The following is a 23680-nucleotide window of genomic DNA, read 5'->3' on the forward strand; positions in this document are numbered from 1 at the left end:
ACACTCGATATTCCATGCCCTAAAAAAAACAAAAAAATAGTGAAAATTAAAAACATGGGAAAAAAAAAAAAAAAAAAAATCTTCAATACCTAGTTATTAGATGAACACCATTATTTCAATAGACAGTACAGGCTACCTATTACATACACACATATATCTTTTCCATTCCATGATAGGTAATTGATGGGTTGGTTTATAAAGCCTTGCTGCCATGTTCTGTGTCTGAACTTTTCCTCACCATCTATAATGTTCCATGACATTCCTCTTCTCTCTATATAGGTAGTTCCTAATCATGTCTCTATAAGCTATAACACATTCTTGGTTTGATTCCATTTAAACCCATTTTCTGTTCTGTTTAATCACCAAATCCTTATCAACTCATGTGAGAATCCTCTCCAACTTACACCGACTGAGCCTTCATTCTCCGGAAAGCTATCATCCTGTCCCAAGTCCTCGCTACACATAAGCTCCCGGTCTTCTTCCATCCCGTAGGATGTCCTTGGTTCTCTAAATGCTGATAAAGATCTACACTCGACTGACATAACTTTACTTGAGCTAGGCTTGGTTTGAATACACCAACCAAACCTGATGAATGCCAGGTTGTACCACCTCCCACTCTGAAAACAAAGAAGACATTTTGTTATTAAGGATTTTTTTTTGTGGTCATTAAGTATGGCAAACATGAATTGTGCTAGGAAAATGCGTACCTAGGTACTGATGTTTTTTTCCCACCAAAAAGGAAGTGTTACTGCTAAGGTCTTATTGCCCAGAAGTGTCCACTGGCAAAGAGCTTATAATGTACAAGTACAAGTTGGCTTGAACAAGAAACACAGCATACAGCAAGCCACAGGAAAACACACAGCAAGTTTTTGCACGAGCTAACTTGTGTAATAGGTAGCTTTTGAAAGTGGACACTTAGTAGGCGTCCACAACAGAGCCCTGACCCTCAACAAACCAAACCAATGAATATAAATGGCTTCAAGAGAGCCTTGACCATAGCTCCAACTATGGGTCTAAGGTCCTCATTGTGGACACACCATTAGTTTTAGATAATTACCTGCCCTGTTCAATCAGCACCGTGTTACTCCCCCATCCCAGCTCTGCTAAATGATAGGCTACCGCAGCTCCCATAACTCCTCCTCCACATATAACCACCTTGATTGACGATGGCAAATTGGACCCATCGTAGTTAAGATCCGGCTTCTTCTCAACACTATACGGACTGACAGGACATGAAAAAGATGCGGGAACCAGGACCATAGGGCAAGGCCCCTTAGTGATGGTTCTTTTGTCTCCATTTAGGTCTTGTCGTCTCGTGCAACTGTCGCTGCTCAAATCTATCACGGATCTCCTCGCTTTACACGGACTCTGACTCAAAGAGAGAGAGAGAGAGAGAGAGAGAGAGAGAGATAGATTGAGAGAGAGAGGAACCAGGAAAGGTTTGCTAATTCGGCTGGATGTTTCTCGGATTCTGAGCAGCAGTTGCAGTCGCATCATAGCAAGGGAAGCATTGGTGAAAACTCAAGGTGTCAAAGTGGCTATGCTAGACAGTATTACCTTCATAATGTGACAGTTAAAATTTTAGATAAAGCACTCCTTGGATTAAATTAATTAATTAAATTGAAATTTTCCACAAAAATTTCATTTAAAATTTTTGATTTCAAAATTCAAAATCTCAAATGTAAACATTCTTATCAGTACCACAGAGGTTTTTTTAGTGCACAGAGAAAATTTTCCTTATCAGTAGAGCAGTGGCGGGAGTTTTTGAAAAATATGTGATGCGTGTTGCGTCACTAGAAAGTTTCAAGGCGGTATTTTATCTTCATACAAGCGATACCTAATACCTAAGTGACGTGCCAGGGGCTATGCGTGGTTTAATTCTCCAGTAAGTTCTTTATGGATCACTGAAGTTAAGCAACGTTGTGCGTGGTTGGTATCTGTACGGGTGACTATCTGATCAAAATACGTACCTTTTCCTTAGCCCCGATCAGTCTGGATGGCAATAAAGATGTTGGGCGAGAGTAGCTTGTCGCCAAATATGTAGAAGGCAAAAGTCCCCATTACTTAAATGAGTTGGCCAGCCTACTTACTTTGGAGGGTAGCGCGCCTACCTTCTAAGGTCTCAGCGCTAGGTCCCGGGTTCAGTTCGCGCCCCAGACCAAACTTTTTACTGAACAGATAAGGTTCTTTCTCGGAACGGCTGGCTTTCTACTATCCTATCCTCCGTCTCTCTTTGATCTCGGAACGATAAGACATTCCCACTAGTTCCTAGTTCCTCAAAACCCCCCAAAGTTAAACAACATTGACCACAGACTGTATAACGACAGGTGACAATAACAGGATGGGACATCACGAACTGGTTAATCTTGTTCCCTGCTGCTGTAGCAAAATAATAAATTTTGCAATTTAATGTTGCTAGATTTTGGTCTAGCGTGTCTTGGGGTGCGGCACCTGTTGTTGGGTCTAAGGCTAATGTCTTCATTGTGGACACACCATTAGTTTTAGATAATTACCTGCCCTGTTCAATCAGCACCGTGTTACTCCCCCATCCCAGCTCGGCTAAATGATAGGCTACCGCAGCTCCCATAACTCCTCCTCCACATATAACCACCTTGATTGACGATGGCAAATCTAAAAGAATATCGTACCTTGAAATATTTGACAGGGCACAGTTGATACCAAGCTTGCAAGGAAAGCTATGGTGGCATAGATAAAAGAAAGTAGACAATAGACAGAATGGAAATAACAAACGCTACAATATCAAATAGTAAAAAGAATAATTTTTATTGGTTAAAAATTAATTTAAAATGAGGGACATATCGTTCAGTGCATTACCCCCGCACTGTTATGATTATGGATAAATTATAGATATCTTTGCAAACAAGATTTTCATCGACTTACACAATAAAGTAAAAAAGAAATTCAAATCATTTATTTCTTCTAAAGGTGTGTCCGCACATAGTCGATCGATGTGAATCGACATCGACTATGTGTGGACACACCTTAATGACTAAGGTTCGTGAAATCTTTTAAGTACTGACTAGACGAGTAATAAGGGGGAGAAGGAGGAAGAAAAGAAGAAGGAGGAAGAGGAAGAAAAGAAGAAGAAGAAGAAGGAGGAGGAGGAGGAAAAGAGGAAGGCGGAACAGAAGGAAGAGGGGAGAGAGATAGTGAAATGGAAGAGTTGTAATCAGAAATAAGGACCTTATAAAATAGGAAACTAATAAAGTAGGTAGTAGGTAGTAGGTAGTAAATAATAGTGAATAGTGATAATCTAAACTCCCATATAAACAAAAGCCAATAGTAAAACTGAAGTATAAAATAAACTAATAAACCCACAGTATGTACAAAATAAAAACAATAATAAAAAGATTATAGCTAATTGAAATTCCAACCCAGGGAGCACTTATGCCCCAAGGGGTTTGGGTCCATCGGGTATGACCTCTTTGGACGCGGCCTCTTCCATTTGTCTGAATATGGACAGCATTTTGGACGCCGTGGCAGACTTGACAACCAGACTGCTGTCGTCTTCTATAGGGTCCTCGGCACGAACTATGTTAGGATCGCGGAATACTTCGCGGTCTGGTGAGTCACCCTATATGTGAGGAAGAAGAAGAAGAAGAAGAGGATTAGTTACATCCTGTATAATGGGAAAGAAAGATTTTTTTGTATGTTTCTGCACATTAAATTTACCTCAAATGTAAGGATTGTGCCTGAAGGCATGTGATGTGTTCCAATCCACTCGACCCCAAATAACAAGTTTTCTTTAGTTGTATGTGAGGAAGAAGAAGAGGATTAGTTACATCCTGTATAATGGGAAAGAAAGATTTTTTTGTATGTTTCTGCACAATAAATTTACCTCAAATGTAAGGATTGTGCCTGAAGGCATGTGATGTGTTCCAATCCACTCGACCCCAAATAATAAATTTTCTTTAGTTTAATTTGTGATCTAAGGTAAACTTAACTCTTTAGTTTAAATTGTGACTTTTATATAATACCTAATGTTTTGGCAAATTGACTCATTTTGACATTTGATCTACTTTCATTTTCTATCATTACATACCTTCATTTTAAAAACAACAGTGGGTAAATCTATCTAAAAGGTTATGAAACAAACAGTAGTAATGTTAAAACGAACTCAACACGTTAGGCTAAACCCAAACTAAAGCCACCAAAACTGGAGGTTCCTTAAGATTATTAGACTGAGATATTACCAGACTGTTAAAATACTGGCAAATTCTACAAATGCCAATTAGAACTAAAATGTGAGTTTGGCCGAAAAGTTGGAACTAGAAAGCCGGACTGTTGTAGTCAAGCAACGTCATCCTTGCAAGGCCGAGCAAGTCTCTCTTCTTCTTCTTCTTCTTCTTGAACCAAAAGTACAAAAAATATAACATGGCTCATGTTGTTCTGAGTGTGAAGTGAAGTTCACATTGTGATTTTGTGAAAGGGTGCACTGTGCATCAGTGCTTAAGGTAGGTCATAGGTATGTGAAAATATTTTTGTAATTTTTCGGAATTGTATTTTTAAGTCCAAAAATTTGAGAGTACAAAAGTGAAAATTGAAGTGTTTTAATTAAATTCTTGCGAAAGTGTGATGCCTGAAGACTTTAAACAGATACAACTTCAAACCCTCTCAAAACTTTCATGCAAATATGTACACAAAAGATGTCCACATATGCAATGAAATGAAATGGAAACTCGTAAAATGTATGATGCTCTAAAAATGATTCCACACAAAAGTTGGAAATCCAAAATTTAACTATGAAGGTATTATTAAGGTACCAAGTGTTAATCGACAGGTACACTACAAAGTTAAACGGTAGGTTCCCAAAATAATAACAAATAATTTAACAAGTTACAAAATGTTACATGAACATTGAACACAATAACAGTAGTTTACAAGAAATACCAAAAACAATTCAGCAAAGATCGAGCTGAAAAGACAAATTCTTTGGTTAGTGTCAAAAACAGTAAAATAATAAACAACATATTAGACAACAATACGAATAGCAACAGAGCAACACATAACTCCGGTCTAAAGAGACTTTTCTGTCCCCGGGGACCCACAGGGACCAGGGACTTTTCAGTCCTCTTCAAGGTAGTAAAAGGTCTACAGTCCCTCATGATGACTTCTGGTAGGTCAACTTTTCCATTTTTTTTCTAGAATTTTTAATTATATGAGGAGTTCATTTCAAAATCGAGTTATAGAGTTGGGGTTAGATTGTGGAATTTCCAAAACAAAGTACTAGGACGCAAAGTGACAATAAGGTAGCAGTTATTAGGACATCGGGTCTAATATACAAAGATGTGGTTAGTGCCATACATGTGCTGGTGAAAAGTGGTCAGTCCATACCAACACCTGTACCGTATTTTGGTAGTATATTGATAGAAAGAACTCCAAGAGAAGATGAGTTATTGGTAGCCTTGGAAAGAAATCTCATTTTTCTTAACCAATTTTACAGAATGAGCAGTTAAATTTTGAAGGTTAAAAAAAAGAACAGACTTTTTTATTTCTTTTTCTTTAGTAAAGAGGTTTGATAGAGGGAACTGTAACTGCCAAGGTTTTATCGTCCCGAAGGCGAGGAAAGACAGGATAGGAGAAAGCCAGCCATTCCGATAACAAACTGAATCTATTTTGGATAAAATCCGCCCCGGACGGGAATCGAACCGGCGACCTAACGGTTACAAGGCAGACGAGCTACCTTCGAAGCTAACCGGGCTGGCGACGAATTAGTTTAATATTAAATTATTATCTACTATTTATTATTTTACTTTGTTTGTTTAATGTTTGATTTTGACTGACGGTCCGACGATGAACGACAGAAAGACAGAATGATTTCGACAGAAAAGTTCAAAGTTTGGAGCTCCTACAAAAAATACGGTACAAGCAAGGCGGCACAAACACCTTCAAGTGAAGTCATTCACAATATTACTCGTATGACGTCACACTCCAAATCACATGACGTCACAATCAAATCACGTGACGTCACGAAAATCACCTTGACTTGGTCGTCGCGAGGCGGGGTCATACGGAACGTTTTGCTCCGCACTTCGGGCGCCCGATAGGTTTCGAAAAATTTGACTGTATGCACCGTATCTTAACGTTATTAACAAGATATAAAGCGCCCACCTACCTATTGACACCACAGCCCACACTCCCACAGAGATACAAAATGCAAACATTGCAAAGGACAAAGTTCAAGAGACTGAAATACTAACTCTCAGAATCTGGGTGTTGATGGTCAACTTTTCAATATTGAACAAAAGTACACTAGTGTGGACACAAGAATTCAGTGGAAGGCTATGTGGGAATTCGGTAACACAATCAATACCTATAAAGGGTATAGTCCGACAGTGAGCAGGTAATGGTCTCATAGAGATGCCAAATGCACAAAATAAAGATGATGACATGGGTATTTAGGACACCATGGTGTCCGAATGAAGTACAAAGTACAACGACCACTATAACAAGATAACATTAGGGTAACGCTTACGTAACTCATTCAAGGCACAAGAATTCAGTGGAAGGCTATGTGGGAATTCGGTAACACAATCAATACCTATAAAGGGTATAGTCCGACAGTGAGCAGGTAATGGTCTCATAGAAATGCCAAATGTCCAAGATGAAGATGATGAGATGGGTATTTAAGACACCATGGTGTCCGAATGAAGTACAAAGTACAACGACCACTATAACAAGATAACATTAGGGTAACGCTTACGTAACTCATTCAAGGTATTCAATTCAAATTCAAACCCTACATTTTTCTTGGAAAAAAGTGACTCAAGGTGTACGTAATAAAAATCGGCTTTGTTTTCACAAAGAAGACTCATCGGCAAAATCAACCCTCTTTTTGCAATTAAGGATACAAAAGGTTATGATGAGGTTATTTCTAGGTTTTCTAGGTTTGGAGGACGTTTATTACCTTCGTTCCACATTCAAGGAAAAGAATGAGTTTGGTGCGATAATTTTGATCCCTTGCAAAGGTCATGTACAAATTGTCCGTCCTTCCTTTATTATTACTAATAATAAAAGGTATAGTGGACGGACTATTGTATTCGCTTATCTGCCTAAAGTACATTTTAATTTATTCCTGCATAAGGAATTGAAAAGATAAACAAAAATAAAACCTATGAAAAAAGTAATTTTAAAGGGGTAAACCTGATGAGGTCCGCCTGTCAGTTCTACCTGATAGTGTGTGTGCTCATGAGATATCAGGTAGACCTGATCAGTTGTACCTGATAGTGAGTGGCTGGCCAAAGCAAAGTTGCCCGGTTTGGTACGACATAATTCATACTTAATAATCTCAGTACCCAGTAAGTAAGTACCACTTTACGCGTAGACTATCGCCAGAAATCTCCTCTAACTAGAAAGAAGACCTTGTCTTGACAGCTACTATCTAACTAATCAAGTAATCAACTTTCCATTTTTAATTTTTTACGACACACTTAACGATTGTCATCTCCCCAGTCATAAAACTGGACGTATTAAATTTAGTGGACGCGATTTTTCGTAAATTATCAAATTGGGATCTAAACTTGTAACCTCTTAGATAAGAGGATCAACTTTTACTTTGAACGACGCGACGTTGTGACGTCAGTTCCATTTTTTGTCATCTTTTTTTTTAATATTTATTATTATTATTTTATAAAAAACTTCAAATCATAACATAATTATGAACATATGTAAGTAGGTACTAAGTACTTAAGTAGGTACATAGTAGTTATGTAGTTATAGCATCAAAAATATCACGTCCATTATTTTTGACTTTCATCTAAAATATGAGAGTAAATATTCTTTATTATTCTTTATTTAACAACAAGGTTTTTGCAAAAAAAAAAAAAAAAAAAAAAAAAAAAAAAAAAAAAAACCCAAAATTCCCCCCAAAACCGGGTGTATTTTCGTCTTCCGCTAGGTAGCGTCAGTATGCAAGCGCGCTAGCGGAGGAGCAGAAAAAACTGCGCAGAAACGTATGCGCACAAACACATTAATGCGTTGCCTGCAAGGGAGCTTTGCTCAGGACATTTGATGTGACGTCATCGCCTACGGGAGCGTATGCCGTGACGTCAAAGTTCACGATTTACCGGCACTTTTTTAATCGATTTATCTCGGAATATAAAAGTCGTAGAAGAAAAAGAAAAATTCCGTTTAGTCCTCATTTTTCCTGCTCTATGACTTTAAAACATCACCCAAGTAAGCGCAACTGATCTATTGCCAGTAAGAATATTTTTGACTGTACTGTGACAGGAGGGTGACCTGAACTAAAATGGGAATTAGGCTTAAAATTAAAAGCCTAAAAAAAGGATAATATACCTAGTGTAAGTACATTCGTTAAAAACTTCACCTATATTATTAAGGGCTGTGGATGTACACGATTTGGGATTACACTTGGAATTCAAGTAAATCCATTTGGAATAAACGAAATGATTGGCTGATTTTAAACGTTAGATTAAAATAAACCAATTTAGATTAGGTACTAAATTAAATTGAATTTCAGTCTCTCCGATCGAACTTGGAATTCAAGTAAATCCATTTGGATTAAACAAAATGATTGGCTGATTTTAAACGTTAGATTAAAATAAACCAATTTAGATTAGGTACTAAATTAAATTGAATTTCAGTCTCTCCGATCGAATTGGCTGATTTAAATCCAATAAGTTTAACCTCAGTGTCGCCCCAGACATAGCCTTTGATAAGTACAACCGAGTAAGTACAACATTAAACAGTTTGCTTAAGTACAACAATTGTTTAACAAAAAAGTAATGGGAATAAATAATAAAACAATAGCCGATATGAAAAATTTGTACCTACCTACAAATTACAAAGTTTTGAAGAGAACTGTACATTCTCTCGTGCAAATACCTACAAATCTTCTTTAGAAATTTTTGCTTTAGCCCATTTTTATTGTAAAAAAAAATCATTTGGGGAGAGAAAATTGAAATAAAAAAATTGGCACATTCCAAACCAAATGGTTCAAATAAAACCAAAGGAAAACAGATAGCATTAGGTTTACGCCGCTAATTTATTGTGATCTCGAAACAAAGACTGACGAAACAATGCCGTACATTCTCTCGAGAAAATATCTACAAACCTTCTTTAGAAATTTTTGCTTTTTTGCTTTAGCCCATTTTTATTGTAAAAAAAAAAAAAAAATCATTTGGGGGAGAAAATTGAAATAAAAAAATTGGCACATTCCAAACCAAATGATTCAAATAAAACCAAAGGAAAACAGATAGCATTAGGTTTACGCCGCTAATTTATTGTGATCTCGAAACAAAGACTGACGAAACAATGCTTTTCAGAGTCAAATAACACCAAATCAGACCATGTTAATTTTTCTCCCATAAGTTCAAATAGTCACTCATTTCCAAAGGACCATTCTCATGGGATTTGCTCACAAGCAGATAGACCCTACCAAGAAAATGACAAAATTGGGTCATGTTCGGTCACAAACCAATCATTTTCTATGACAAATTCTATATTTTCTGTCACCGCTCAATATTACTGTTTGGTGGAGTTCAAAACCCTTCAGGTAGACAGTCTCGTCCGTTCTTTTTACAGAGTCAGGAGGGGGCAACTCAATATCGAGTCAATTACCGTCTTGTCGGACCGCTTTTAGACCGTTGTCGGCCCGTTAATTTGTGGAAAAGGTAATCGATATTGAGTCAGATACCATCTTGTCGGACCAAACCGGACCGCGTTTTCGACAAAACTCAATATCGAGTCAATTACCGTCTTATCGGACCGCTTTTAGAACGTTGTCGGCCCGTTAATTTGTGGAAAAGGTAATCGATATTGAGTCAGATACCATCTTGTCGGACCAAACCGGACCGCGTTTTCGACAGTTGTCGGCCTTTTTGTCGGATTGAACCGGGCCTTTTAGACCGTTGTCAGCCCGTCAATTCGCGGTGGCCACCGGCTGCCATTTCCTCTTATGCTGATCACTGCCGAACCCTTCGTCATAGTTCCCACGGGATATGAACAGCTGCTTGAAGTGAGGCAGACAGTACAGATGACCATTGTTCATCGTATAGGATTCCATGCGGAGCACAGTGCAACACTGAGTGCATCTGAAACACGCACGGTGAAACAGCTTGCCATCTGTTTCGATCTTCTCGAGGGGGTAGACCTTCTTGTTACAGGCGAAACAGAGGGAGGACGGGTTGCCCGTGCCGTTACTGGGGGCTTCGGGTTGGTTCTGAAAAGAAGAGAAGGGGGTGTGTTATTAGTTGGGGGTTTTTAGTAAGCGTTTGGTAGGTTAAAGCACACACTAGGATTATCTTCACAGCTATTTTGGAACTGGTAGCCGGCACGAAAAAGGACATAGTAGATCCTATAAATAGATCTAGCTTCGGGTTGGTTCTGAAAAGAAGAGGAGGGGGTGTGTTATTAGTTGGGGGTTTTTCAGTAAGCGTTTGGTAGGGTAAAGCACACACTAGGATTATCTTCACAGCTATTTTGGAACTGGTAGCCGGCACGAAAAAGGACATAGTAGATCCTATAAATAGATCTTTTGTGACGTTCGATGAAACCTACTAAGCTGTGTCCACATTTAATCGACAACGAGCATCGTTCAATGAAGTGTGGACTTCATGGATTCTGTCAGTCGACTATCGACCGTTGCATCGCGTCGATTATACGTGGACACAGCTTTAGGATGATACAAACAATAAACAAAAAACATGGAAGAAGATCATTATTTTTTATTAATAATTAAAAACAAACGAGTGTTAAAGGGGGAGTAAGAATTGAATTGCAAAGAATAATATCTTATAGCAATACACACGACAATGTTATATTCTAGAGTTAGAAACAGAAAGACTTTTCTAAAAGAATATCGTACCTTGAAATATACACTTAGGTTTGCTAAGTGACCCCCCGGTGAAAGTACCTTTGCATCCAGTGGAACATTATTATCTGCATACCAGACCCATTGACAATCTGAGCCCTTTAACACCAGGTCAGTATGGGCTGAATGAAATGAGGGTCTAAATTTTCATGGTTTTCTGTGGAGAACAGTTATTTCATTTAAGCCAATCTAAGCTATTGTGAATTGTGAGTTGCTTGAATATTTTCTAAAGCTGTGTCCATAAATAGTCGACGCCGTCGATCGAGGTCGACTGAAACCGTCCACACTGCCTCGAAAACATAGATTCACCCCGTCGATCGCCGATGTCGACTATGTGTGGAGATGTTGTCGAGGCAGTGTACGGTTTCATTTGACGTTGATCGACTATCTGTGGACACAGCTTAGTAATCCAGCACCAAAGAAGTAGAAATAGGCATTTTATTTCAGGCCAAAAATTCAAATCATCGAAAAATCAGGGGCTATTTATTACATTGAATGAAAAAAGCTCTAATTTTTTTAAGAACAAAATAATAATTTAAAGTAAATAACCAATTTTATTTTATTATAATCCCGTCTTCCCTTTACAGTGGTTCGAGATCAAGATGGCCACATCTATTTCCGTGAATACAACGGATGTATCCCTTCCTTGTTCCCGCATCTTTTTCATGTCCTGTCAGTCCGTATAGTGTTGAGAAGAAGCCGGATCTTAACTATGATGGGTCCAACTTGCCGTCGTCAATCAAGGTGGTTATATGTGGAGGAGGAGTTATGGGAGCTGCGGTAGCCTATCATTTAGCCGAGCTGGGATGGGGGAGTAACACGGGAGGAGGAAGAAAAGAAGAAGGAGGAGGAAGAAAAGAAGGAGGAGGAGGAGGAAGAAAAGAAGGAGGAGGAAGAAAAGAAGAAGAAGGAGGAGGAAGAAAAGAAGGAGGAGGAGGAGGAAGAAAAGAAGGAGGAGGAAGAAAAGAAGAAGAAGAAGGAGGAGGAGGAAGAAAAGAAGAAGAAGAAGGAGGAGGAGGAGGAGGAGGAGGAAGAAAAGAAGAAGAAGGAGGAGGAGGAAGAAAAGAAGAAGAAGAAGAAGAAGAAGAAGAAGAAGAAGAAGAAGAAGAAGAAGAAGAAGAAGAAGGAGGAGGAGGAGGAGGAGGAGGAAAAGAGGAAGGCGGAACAGAAGAAAGAGGGGAGAGAGAGATAGTGAAATGGAAGAGTTGTAATCAGAAATAAGGACCTTATAAAATAGGAAACTAATAAAGTAGGTAGTAAATAATAGTGAATAGTGATAATCTAAACTCCCATATAAACAAAAGCCAATAAACCCACAGTAGTAAAACTGAAGTATAAAATAAACCCACAGTATGTACAAAATAAAAACAATAATAAAAAGATTATAGCTAATTGAAATTCCAACCCAGGGAGCACTTATGCCCCAATGGCGTGAAACCATGATTTGATCAGACCATTGGTTGTTTAAATAGCAAAGAGTAAAACATTGGTTGGATTATGGATCAAAATGTTCCCCAGTAGAGGGGAAATATGGCCTAATAAAGGGAGGTATATTCCCTTGAGAAATTTGACACCTTTGTATTAGACGACACAAGATGTAGCTACCTAGAAAAGACAAATAATTTCGCCAAACCCAAAAATTCGTCATTTTGCCTTAACAAAGGAGGTAGGTATACGCCCCGTAAAAGGGGGTGTATTCCCTCATGAAGCTTCATCTCTAAGAGAGCAGAATATTTTCGTTCAAAAAAAGTTCAAATGTTCGTCGATTATGTTTCGAAAAATTTCGCGAATCGAACTCGGGGCTTTCCGCTAAAAGGGGGTGTATTCCCTTATGAAGCTTCATCTCTAACAGAGCAGAATATTTTCGTTCAAAAAAAGTTCAAATGTTCGTCGATTATGTTTCGAAAAATTTCGCGAATCGAACTCGGGGCTTTCCGCACGGACACAGTTAATGTGAAAACCAAAATAAACTAAAATTAAATTAATAAAGCAACAAAATATTAATAAAATGAACTCACCATGCTTTGGGCTTGCGATGAAAGGCAGGGGGGTATTGGGTTAATACAGGACAAAACATAACATGCAGTGTAGGTAAGAGTTATGTTTAAAACAGACATGGAATAAAATTAAAATTATTAAATGCGAAAATTTAAATTCTTTGATGAAAATATTATTACAAATGAAATCAATGCGGAAAATTACATTGGTAAAAAAGCAAAAATAAAAACAAAACTTAAGAAAAAAAGTAAAACTATGATTTTATAAAACTTAAGGATTATTTTTCAAACAGTTTTTGTGATTTTAAAAGTAAAATAAATATTAAAATAAAAATAATAAAACAAAGTTCAATGCGTGATGAAATAATAAATAACACAACATCAAATTAAAAATAATAATGAATAAGTAAGCAAACCCGTGGTTAAATTTGAACAAAAGGCAAGATAACATTAGACAAGCAAATATGTCTAAAGAGTCGGGGTACCAGACTTTGATTAAATGCGTAGCGGCGGCTTGATTATGCGGCGGAAATGATTAAAAGCGGCAGAATACGTAAGACTTTGATTAAAATTAACCCAATTGGATTAAACACATTAGACAAGCAAATATGTCTAAAGAGTCGGGGTACCAGACTTTGATTAAATGCCTAGCGGCGGCTTGATTATGCGGCGGAAATGATTAAAAGCGGCAGAATACGTAAGACTTTGATTAAAATTAACCCAATTGGATTAAACAATCTGATTGACATCTTAATCCAAAATTGTCCAACAATCTGATTGCCTAATCTAATTGGATCAATTTGAATCTCAATGTGTGGTGATAAGCTGATAAGTCAGATATTAGTTTTTTTTTTATTCCATCGAATCCAATGAATCCGGCCGGATTCCATGGATTAAAAATGAATTAAATGAAAAATGAATTAAATCAAGAATACATTACATAATAAGAAGTTATGGTCCTTAAAGTACAGAAGTACTTACAGGGATGATGAAGAATAATCATGTTAAGAATATTGTAAAGAAAGAACAAACTTATTATTATTATTCAAATATCTGGATTCGATGGATTTAACAATGCCATTCCTGGATTTTCAAAATACATTTTTTTTTTTTGTGAAAGAGAATCTCGATTCGATGGATTCATTAGATTCATACAGAAAAAATACCACTTTGACTATCATATTTTACATCAAGCTTTTCCAGTTGTTAATCATACTCAAAATCGAGTCGGCACACTCAAAAGCTGCCAAAGTTATCCACACATCAAACAAGTTAGTGTGTTGTATGGTCAAATTCACAAAATTTCCAAATTACATTGAGAGAAAAGTAACTCCATCTCTCGGGCGAGGGTTTGAACCCACGCCCTTCTGTTTACCAGGCGGGCGTGACAAAGCGAGGCAGATACTTTCAATACAATTACTGTCACACATGGCCTTGATGCTTAGCGTGTAAACAAATAAATAAACATTGAGGGAAAAGTAACTCCATCTCTCGGGCGAGGGTTTGAACCCACGCCCTTCTGTTTACCAGGCGGGCGTGACAAAGCGAGGCAGATACTTTCCGAGTCCGTGAGATAGGTAAGGGGTTCTATCTCTCGGTGTTGGAAAGGTTGGGGGGTTTAAATACCCACAGGCAGGGTACTCACCACAAATCGGTTCACTCGGGGTTTGGGCTTCTCGACCGTGGTTTCGGCGGAGTTGAGCGACTCAAATCTCGCCCTCAGACTCTTGGTAGAATCCAGTGATGCCTGTTCTGAATCCAACATGGTGATGGCGTTGTTGCCAGATTGCTTCTCGGGTTCCCAGTGTTCGAACTTGGCCGCGAGGGCTTTGGCGCGTTCGGCGCGCGCGGCCTGCGGGGCGGAAGAGATTGAAATGGGTTAAAAGTTTGAAACCGACGCTTTTTTTCCAAAGTTTGAAACCAATGCAACATGGGGAAAGACTTTTCTTGAAAGAGGTTTGATAGAGGGAATTATAACAACTATCTTGCCATCTCAAAAACGAACAAAGAGGAATGAAGGGATAGGAAAAAGCCCGTCGTTCCGAGAACGATCCTTCCTTGTTTAGGATACAGTTCGCCAAGGGCAGAAATGGAATCTGCAAACTAGCGCTTTCAAGCTAACTAGGGTGGTAGGGAAATGATTTTTTTTTTTTCAAGAGGTTTGATACAGGTAACTGTAACTGCCAAAGTCTTATCGTTCCAAAAGTGAGGAGAAAAGGAAGGAAGACAGGATAGGATAAATATGGCCGTTCCGAGAACGAACCTCCGGGTGGGAATCGAATGCGCGACCTAGCGCTTACAAGGCGCTACCTGTATGATTGGTTATTCTATCCAGACTGCGGGACTTCTTGGAAATACCTGGAACGGGACAGAAGAGGAAGCAATTAGGAAACAAAATATCAAACATAACCTACAGTGGAACCTGTCTAAGTGGGAATCCAAAGGACCGGCAATTTTTTCCCACTTATCCAGGTTTCCCAGTTACAAAATGTCCCACTTAAAGAGGTTGCCATTTTCCTATTCCCAGTTATAGAGGTAATTGTGAATTTTGAATTTCTTCTTTCAAAAAAAAAAAAAACGCGCTTGTCAGATTTCCAAAAAAATCCCAGTTACAGAGGTCCGCAGAAACAACTTCCCACTTTCAGAGGCAAAATTCCCACTGATAGAGCCTCCGAACTGAGTTGCTGGTAAAAAGCCATTCCCACTTAGAGAGGCTCGAATTTCCCATTTTTAGTAAAAAATGAAGGGGCTATGATTTTTTCCCACTTATCCAGGTTTCCCACTTAACCAGGTTTGACTGTATCATGTTAGGTAGATGTGTCTACTATTTTTATCATGTTAGATGTTAGTGTAGGGCTGTAGACAACGGGAATTAAGCTTTCGACGTAAACAAAGTTTCGTTTTGTTAACAAATAATGCAACATGAGTATCAAGTTCGAAGCGAATACAATAGGTATGTAAGTATGTAACACTCAGTGAAGGAAACATTGAACCAAATCATTTGGGAACTATTGTTATACATACCTGTTTAAATTCTTACTGAAAAAATCTGGCCCGACGGACCATAAGTTTCCTTACAGAGAGTAGAGGGTAGGTACCCAACCCAGTTAAGAATGAAGAAAAAGAAAGCTTGGGTTATTCTATTGTGAAGGAGATCCTGGCTAAAACCAGCCTTCCTTTCAAATTACTATTTTTTTTTCACCCATATAAGTGCTAAAAGAGGCTTAGCCAAAAGGGGGTGTATTCCCTTATGAAGCTTCATCTCTAAGAGAGCAGAATATTTTCGTCCAAAAAAGTTCAAATGTTCGTCGATTATGTTTCGAAAAATTTCGCGAATCGAACTCGGGGCTTTCCGCATAGCAATCGAGCGCGTTACCACGTGACCATGCTTCTTGTATCCCTAACTGGGGAAGCAATCAAGTTGAATCGAGCATAACTGAGAGAGCATTGAGCAGTGAGACATTACTGAAACAGAGATATGAGAAACAAGGGGCCTTCCGCATAGCAATCGAGCGCGTTACCACGTGACCATGCTTCTTGTATTCCTGACTGGGGAAGCAATCAAGTTGAATGGAGCATAATGGAGAGAGCATTGAGCAGTGAGACATTACTGAAACAGAGATATGAGAGACAAGGATGAAGTTATGGAACCATCTTATGCTAGGTTAATAGGTGTTAAAGCCACGTTGCCTTTTTGTTTACCTTGTAAGTCGCGGGTCTTCAAAACTTTCATGCAAATATGTACACAAAAGATGTCCACATATGCAATGAAATGAAATGGAAACTCGTAAAATGTATGATGCTTTAAAAATGATTCCACACAAAAGTTGGAAATCCAAAATTAACCTATGAAGGTATTATTATTAGGAAGGTACCAAGTGTTAATCGACAGGTACACTACAAAGTTAGACGGTAGGTTCCCAAAACAATAACAAATAATTTAACAAGTTACAAAATGTTACATGAACATTGAACACAATAACAGTAGTTTACAAGAAAGACCAAAAACAATTCAGCAAAGATCGAGCTGAAAAGACAAATTCTTTGGTTAGTGTCAAAAACAGTAAAATAAACAACATACTTATTAGACAACATTACGAATAGTAACACATAACTTCGGTCTCAAGGGACTTTACTGTCCCCGGGGGACCACAAGGACCAGAGTTGAAGGGACTTTTCAGTCCTCTTCAAGGTAGTAAAATGTCTACAGTCCCCCATGATGACTTCTGGTAGGTCAACTTTTCCATTTTTTTCTAGAATTTTCAATTATATGAGGAGTTCATTTCAAAATCGAGTTATAGAGTTGGGGTTAGATTGTGGAATTTCCAGGACACAAATTGACAATAAGGTAGCAGTTATTAGGACATCGGTCTAATACACAAAGATGTGGTTAGTGCCATACATGTGCTGGTGAAAAGTGGTCAGTCCATACCAACACCTGTACCGTATTTTGGTAGTATGTATATTGATAGAACTCCAAGAGAAGATGAGTTATTGGTAGCCTTGGAAAGAAATCTCATTTTTCTTAACCAATTTTACAGAATGAGCAGTTAAATTTGAATTTCCACTTTTTAACCCCACTCCTGACGCAGAGTGAACGCCGCATACGCCGCATCGATGCGGCGTAGGAATGAAAAACAGACCTTAATCCTACACTGAGAAAAAATCACTGATAGGGGGCGAAAAGTTTGGGGAGATATAGGGTGGAAGAACTCTATTACTGGGTTATTTCCTCTGATTTAGGGTGTTGGAATGCTATAATCAGGTGCCGAGATTCCTGATATAGAGTTCCAGAACCCAGCCACTCGATGGGCTTCCGCCCGACACCCTACTTTATTCTCAGTGTAGTTTCTAATTTTGAAAATCTCAAGACACGCTACTGCTCTGAACATAAGTTCTATAGAATTGGACACTTCTTGACCACTAAAATACAAATATTTCTATAGAAGACAGTGAGATAAGAGGATATGGAGAGATGGTACACCTAAAGGTCAAGGACTTGGGTTGAATCTTTCAGACGACACAGCGTCATCTTTAGAATCATCTGCCTAAGGTACATTTTAATTTATTCCTGCATAAGAAATTGAAAAGATAAACAAAAATAAAACCTATGAAAAAAGTAATTTTAAAGGGGTAAACCTGATGAGGTCCGCCTGTCAGGTGTACCTGGGCGGCCTGCGGGGCGGAAGAGATTGAAATGGGTTAAAAGTTTGAAACCGATGCTTTTTTTCCCCCAAAGTTTGAAACCAATGCAACATGGGGAAAGACTTTTCTTGAAAGAGTTTTGATAGAGGGAATTATAACAACTATCTTGCAATCTCAAAAACGAACAAAGAGGAATGAAGGGATAGGAAAAAGCCCGTCGTTCCGAGAACGATCCTTCCTTGTTTAGGATACAGTTTGCCAAGGGCAGAAATGGAGTCTGCAAACTAGCGCTTTCAAGCTAACTAGGGTGGTAGGGAAATGATTTTTTTTCCAAGAGGTTTGATACAGGTAACTGTAACTGCCAAAGTCTTATCGTTCCAAAAGTGAGGTGAAAAGGAAGGAAGACAGGATAGGATAAATAAGGCCGTTCCGAGAACGAACCTCCGGGTGGGAATCGAATGCGCGACCTAGCGCTTACAAGGCGCTACCTGTATGATTGGTTATTCTATCTCTCTCACTCACCTGTTTAAGAAATTCATCTTCTATTTTATCTGAGGCTCGGACAATATCTCCATCTCCCTCGCTCTCCTCTTCCTCCTCCTCTTCTTCCGAGCTTTCTTCCTCTTCACTGGCAGTGTCCCCTGTGTGACCTGTGGAGGAGAGAAACCAGAATTAAAATTATAAGGTCAGTGAACTGAAGACCTCACTTAGAAAATGGGTCTGTACCAAAGCCTCAGAAAAACCAATCAGCAAAATCAAACTTTGCCAAACTTCAAAAATCTGTCGGAGTTCGTTCAAAGGGAAATTCAGAGCAGTCGAAAAATGTCCAAGTCAGTTTCAAAAAGAGTTCTAAGAAATGAATATAAAAATGTTTTTGATGAAGAGTTTGAAAAAAGAAAGAAAAACATGAAGCAAGATGTAAAGTTAAGAAGAGATAAAGAAAAAAAAAAAATAATAATAAAGAAGTAAAGAAAGGAAAAGAAAAGAAAGAATGAAAGAAGTGAAGGAAAAATTAAAAATTAATTCAGATAAAAATAATAATATTTTAGCTTTCGATGTCGCTCAGGACATCATCTTCAGACCAAGATAGATATCCCGAGTGACATCGAAAGCTCTCCAATTTTTTTTTTTAAAAAACTTTTTAATCGTAATTGTCTTGAAATATTATTATTTTCAAAACAAAAAACTTTGGATTTAGGCTCTAGGGACCTCAAAACGTGTTTTGTCACTGACCATGGAAAATTTGACCCGATTACATTACTTTCCTTCCTATAGGATAAGGAAAGTAAAAAGAGACATTTTTCCCACAACACTTACCAGCCTCGAACACTCCCAGATCCTCTTCTATGGCACTTTTGTTTCTTCCCTCTCCCTCCTCGTCCCCGAGTTCTCCCCTCTCGAATTTCTCCCTCACGTTCCGCGCTTTCTCCCCGGTCTGGATGTCGATTTCCCTCTTTATTCCCTTCTCGGAGTCTGCCACGGCTTGCTCGTACATCTCCTTCATCTTGCCTTGCTTGCCCTGCAACAAGAGAAATAAATAGTTAAGGTAAATGTGCAATTGTACATACAGAATATACGAGTAATAGTGGATAGTGGGAAATTTACTTGAACATTTCATAAACGGGGGAAAATAACAGGGCAATATTCCTGAAGGACGCAAAAAAAAAGTTCGAACATACTGGGAAAGGTAAGAATGTTAAAAACAGGAAAAAGAAGGGAAATACATAAACACAGTAGTGAGAAATTTACTTGAACATTTCATAAACAGGGGAAAATAACAGGGCAATATTCCTGAAGGACGCAAATGAAGAGTGAAGAAGATGAACATGGATACTGGCAAAGATAAACATTTCATAAGCAGGAAACAGGAAAATATTATGAGACTCAGAGGTAAAATCACAGGGGAAGTTCTCATTTGATTCCCTCCAGAAATAATGCCTAGGTAATCTAGTGGTCAACACGCTAGCCCGGTAAAAAGGAGGGCGTGGGTTCAAGCTCACCAAAGGCACATAATTTTGTTTTCAATACTATTTGGAGAGAAAAAAAAAAAAAACTTTGAAACGTGCTGTTCTGGTGCATCATCACCAAAATGTATCCACACATTAGGTACATTTCATATGGGGAAGTAACAAGAACTTTCCAACCGACCACCAACCAGGTGGATAAATCCAAACCCAAAACCTGAAACTCCAAGTCAGATAAGAGAACTTCTTCAAGTGACAAGTTAACGTGAAATTAAAATCTCCATCACCAGTGCCGTGTCTTTGGAAGCTAGGGAGGCATCGCTTCCCTTTTCTCTACGCCACGGTTTCCTCAGCTTTTCCCTCCCCCCCTCATCATTTTCCGGAAATAGTAAGTGATTATTCAACCTGTACCTATTCCAAGACTGTATCGCCAGCAGAAAAAAGGTCTGTTTTTCATTCCGACGTGGGTGCGATGCGAACCCGACGCTTGTTTTTCATTCCACTTCCCCTACTTTAGCGTCAACGCCACGTTTCCAGGAAATACCAAAGTACCTGTGGGGTTTCAACATCTACTTACGACCTGAAATGTCAATATCTATAATCCTCAAAGTCGTACTGGAGAGCACGGACGACAAATTTCTATTCGCATACATCAGGTCTATCTGCTGAAATAGAAAGTTTTCTGCAAAACTAGACTACTAGTTAAGAATGTGACAACCGGTCCGGGCGAGCACTGGTCTTGCAATCGAGAGGTCGGGGGTTTGTGACCACGGTGACGTGTTGTGTTTCGTTGCAGTTGCATCATGAGGCGAAGATTTTTTGGTCGAATTTAGTAGCGAACGATGGCCGATTTGCGTTCATAGGAAATAGGAGTATAGTTGACTACATACAGAAAACAGCTCGACCGATTTTGATGACATTTTTTGTGGTTGTTACGAGGACTACTGAAAATAACACAGACTACCAATTCGCCACATCCTATCCAGATTGAAATTGACGACGGCACATCAAGAACATACATAAAATGGGCTCAAGTAGATATAGGACTATAGGCATAGGAACTTGATGAGTATCGTAAAGTTGTGATGTGCAGTAGATTCGTTTGGGTAATTATGCAGAAGTCACGTCCGTGGAAAAGAAAAGCTCCTTTTTGTATTTAACCTAACCCTATAATAACACTAATCACTGCTCTATAGGCATAGGAACTTGATGAGTATCGTAAAGTTGTGATGTGCAGTAGATTCGTTTGGGTAATTATGCAGAAGTCACGTCCGTGGAAAAGAAAAGCTCCTTTTTGTATTTAACCTAACCCTATAATAACACTAATCACTGCTCTAATTGTGAAAATTCCTCTTTGCGTTTAACCTAACCCTATAATAACGCTGGTCACTGCTTGTCTGTGCCAGTTCCTTTGGTAGCAATATTCCACGGACGTGACTTCTGCACAAGTACCTTTGTTTGCCCTCCATAGGTAACCCCCCATCTTCCTGAAGGAAGGGACGGGTAACTTCTGATCTTACCCAGTATATGACCAAGGAAGTGTTATTTCTCAAAAAGTTGTACAATACCGAGATACCACTTTTGTCTCTGGTACGTATGAGGTAGAGGCATTCAAAGTATAGGTACGGTACACAAAGAGAATAATACTCCAGTAAAACAGGACAAAGAAACAAATAGCTAATTCATAATTACCTCTATAATATCACAGTCGTCGCTATCAAACGGCATTTTACTATCGAATTCACAAGTCACCAACAAAATAGAGAAAACACTACTAAGGATTCCTTTTCCTTATGTTAAATCTACCGTATTTCCTTTCACCAAGGCATTTGTTCCGCGATAAGATAAACGGACAGGGAAAACACACACGAAAACAAGGAGACTCTTTCAGGACAAAATAGAAAATTACCGGCACGAATAGTGAAAAATCGAAAAGTATTTGAGCTAAATGAGCTTTAAATATTTTAATAAAAAGTGAAGTCAGAAAAAAAAAAAAAAAAAAATGAAGAAAAAAAGGAAAAAGTTGAAATTTTCGGAAAAAAAAACACTAGCTATAAAAAAAATAAATAAAATAAAATAATAAATATATAAATTGTTTATAATAATACGTCAATACTAAAGCACCAATGCAAAGTGCAACTTATTTTGAAAGACTGCACCAATAATTGCAAATCAATTTCCAACTTAAACACTGCAATTGGAACTTGTTGAAACACTGCAATTGGAATAAGGAGTTCCCCGTAATAAAGTTTCTAATATAATTGCCTTGGAGAAGAGACCCGGTCTAACTTTCAGTCACAACTAAAAACCAGAACCTGAAGAAAACCAGACTCTCCTGTAGTCGAAGCGAGACTAGAAAACACAAAATGTCCCCTAACCTAAAACTATGTAAGTGTTCAATGTATCTTTTTTTTGTGCTCACAGAAACCAGTTTTGAAAAGTTAACCCTCGGTTGGTCGCGCTTCATTTAAATCCAATCTTTTGGGAGTTGTGTTTTTGAAAGGTATTGAAGGACTTTGTAGCTCTGTGTTCGGGTTGGCACTACAAGAGTTCATCTATTGGACTCTGAAACGTACAGACCATAAAACCGGCCCCACTCAGTTCTGGGACCCCGAATATCAAGGATCGACGTGCTTTGATTCAAGGAATATATGTACCAAATTTCATCAAAATCGGACCAGGCAATCAGGAGTTAAAGCGGAACAATCAAACATTCGAATATCCAAACCAAATGCAAAACGGTCGAGTTATAACGTAGACCTTCACTTCGTTCGGTCAAAAATGCAGTGTTCTTTTTCTCCGCGGCGCGATTCAATGCAGGGTTAAAACACTTATCCTCACAGTTTACTATCATCTTTCTCTTCTTAAACCCGGCTTAGTGCACAGGACATGATACATAAATACATTTTTAGTCCGTCCTTCCTTTATTATTACTAATAATAAAAGGTATAGTGGACGGACTATTGTATTCGCTTCGGTGTCGGTAACTTATGGCAAAAATAGAAATAGATGATATTTCACTAGTAATGAGAAGCTGCCTACTGATTTGTAATGAAACAATAACTTGAATAAGTAGGAATTTAAATGATGGTTCACTTCTAGCAAGAATTACCTACTGATTTGTAATGAAACAATAACTTGAATAAGTAGGAATTTAAATGATGGTTCACTTCTAGCAAGAATTTAAGTTCTTATGACCAGACTGAGGTCTTCGGATAGGAAATTCAGTAAGCCACCCGAGCACACGAATAGCTTAGACCCGAACACGGTAATAGCTGGTCAGCAACTGTGCAAGTTCCTAGTGAAGCGTGCACAAAGCTTCAGACCAGAAGCAAGTCCGCCAGAACACTGAGGTGCTTTACTTTCTGTACATCCTAGGCGCGAATGTAGTGAACGTACAAGACAAGCAGGGACGGGGGTACAAGACTTCACAAAAAATTTCTCCTTTTCAAAACTGCAGGTTTTTGAATACAAGTTGTATTTTCTTTTCCGAAATTTTTGCCCTCTTTTTGTGTCATAGCGGCACAGGAAATTCAAGGAGGCCTGCCATTGGAATTATTTTCGTTTCCGAAAGAAAAATACAACTTTACTAGGTTTGAACATCACTCTAATGTTCAGGAAAATGGCCTGACGGTCAATGTCCCGACATTTATAAAAAAACACATCATCCTAACGTTGCTTTTTTATAAAGATTGCCTTTTCCAAATATTCTCCTTTATTGT

The 23680-nt window shown here is 38.5% G+C and overlaps 2 protein-coding genes and 1 long non-coding RNA gene across 3 annotated transcripts in view; 1 reads left to right on the forward strand and 2 right to left on the reverse strand.

Moving 5' to 3' along the window:
- The window catches only part of LOC103524786 (pyruvate dehydrogenase phosphatase regulatory subunit, mitochondrial-like), a 28601-nt gene extending 26963 nt beyond the window's left edge, over window positions 1-1638 (reverse strand). Inside the window, exons 1-3 of the mRNA XM_026820073.1 lie at window positions 1432-1638; window positions 1058-1251; window positions 405-617 (exon numbers count right to left, since the gene is read on the reverse strand). Coding sequence (XP_026675874.1) covers window positions 405-617; window positions 1058-1251; window positions 1432-1497 — 473 coding nt within the window. The 5' untranslated portion in view covers window positions 1498-1638. The remainder of the gene's footprint in view (window positions 1-404; window positions 618-1057; window positions 1252-1431) is intronic.
- A 6451-nt stretch (window positions 1639-8089) lies between these two features.
- Window positions 8090-8787, forward strand: LOC113465513. Its single transcript, XR_003390203.1, has 2 exons — window positions 8090-8476; window positions 8601-8787. It is a non-coding gene; the product is annotated as an uncharacterized LOC113465513 (long non-coding RNA).
- Window positions 8788-9779: 992 nt separating this feature from the next.
- LOC103524787 (LIM domain and actin-binding protein 1) overlaps window positions 9780-23680 on the reverse strand; it is a gene marked incomplete at its 5' end in the record, with an annotated part of 29608 nt that continues 15707 nt past the window's right edge. The window contains 4 exons of the mRNA XM_026820075.1: window positions 9780-10201; window positions 14495-14701; window positions 18517-18653; window positions 19312-19513. Coding sequence (XP_026675876.1) covers window positions 9902-10201; window positions 14495-14701; window positions 18517-18653; window positions 19312-19513 — 846 coding nt within the window. The remainder of the gene's footprint in view (window positions 10202-14494; window positions 14702-18516; window positions 18654-19311; window positions 19514-23680) is intronic.

The sequence above is a fragment of the Diaphorina citri genome, unplaced genomic scaffold, assembly GCF_000475195.1.
Source record: "Diaphorina citri unplaced genomic scaffold, Diaci psyllid genome assembly version 1.1 scaffold119, whole genome shotgun sequence".
Lineage (NCBI taxonomy): Eukaryota > Metazoa > Arthropoda > Insecta > Hemiptera > Psyllidae > Diaphorina > Diaphorina citri.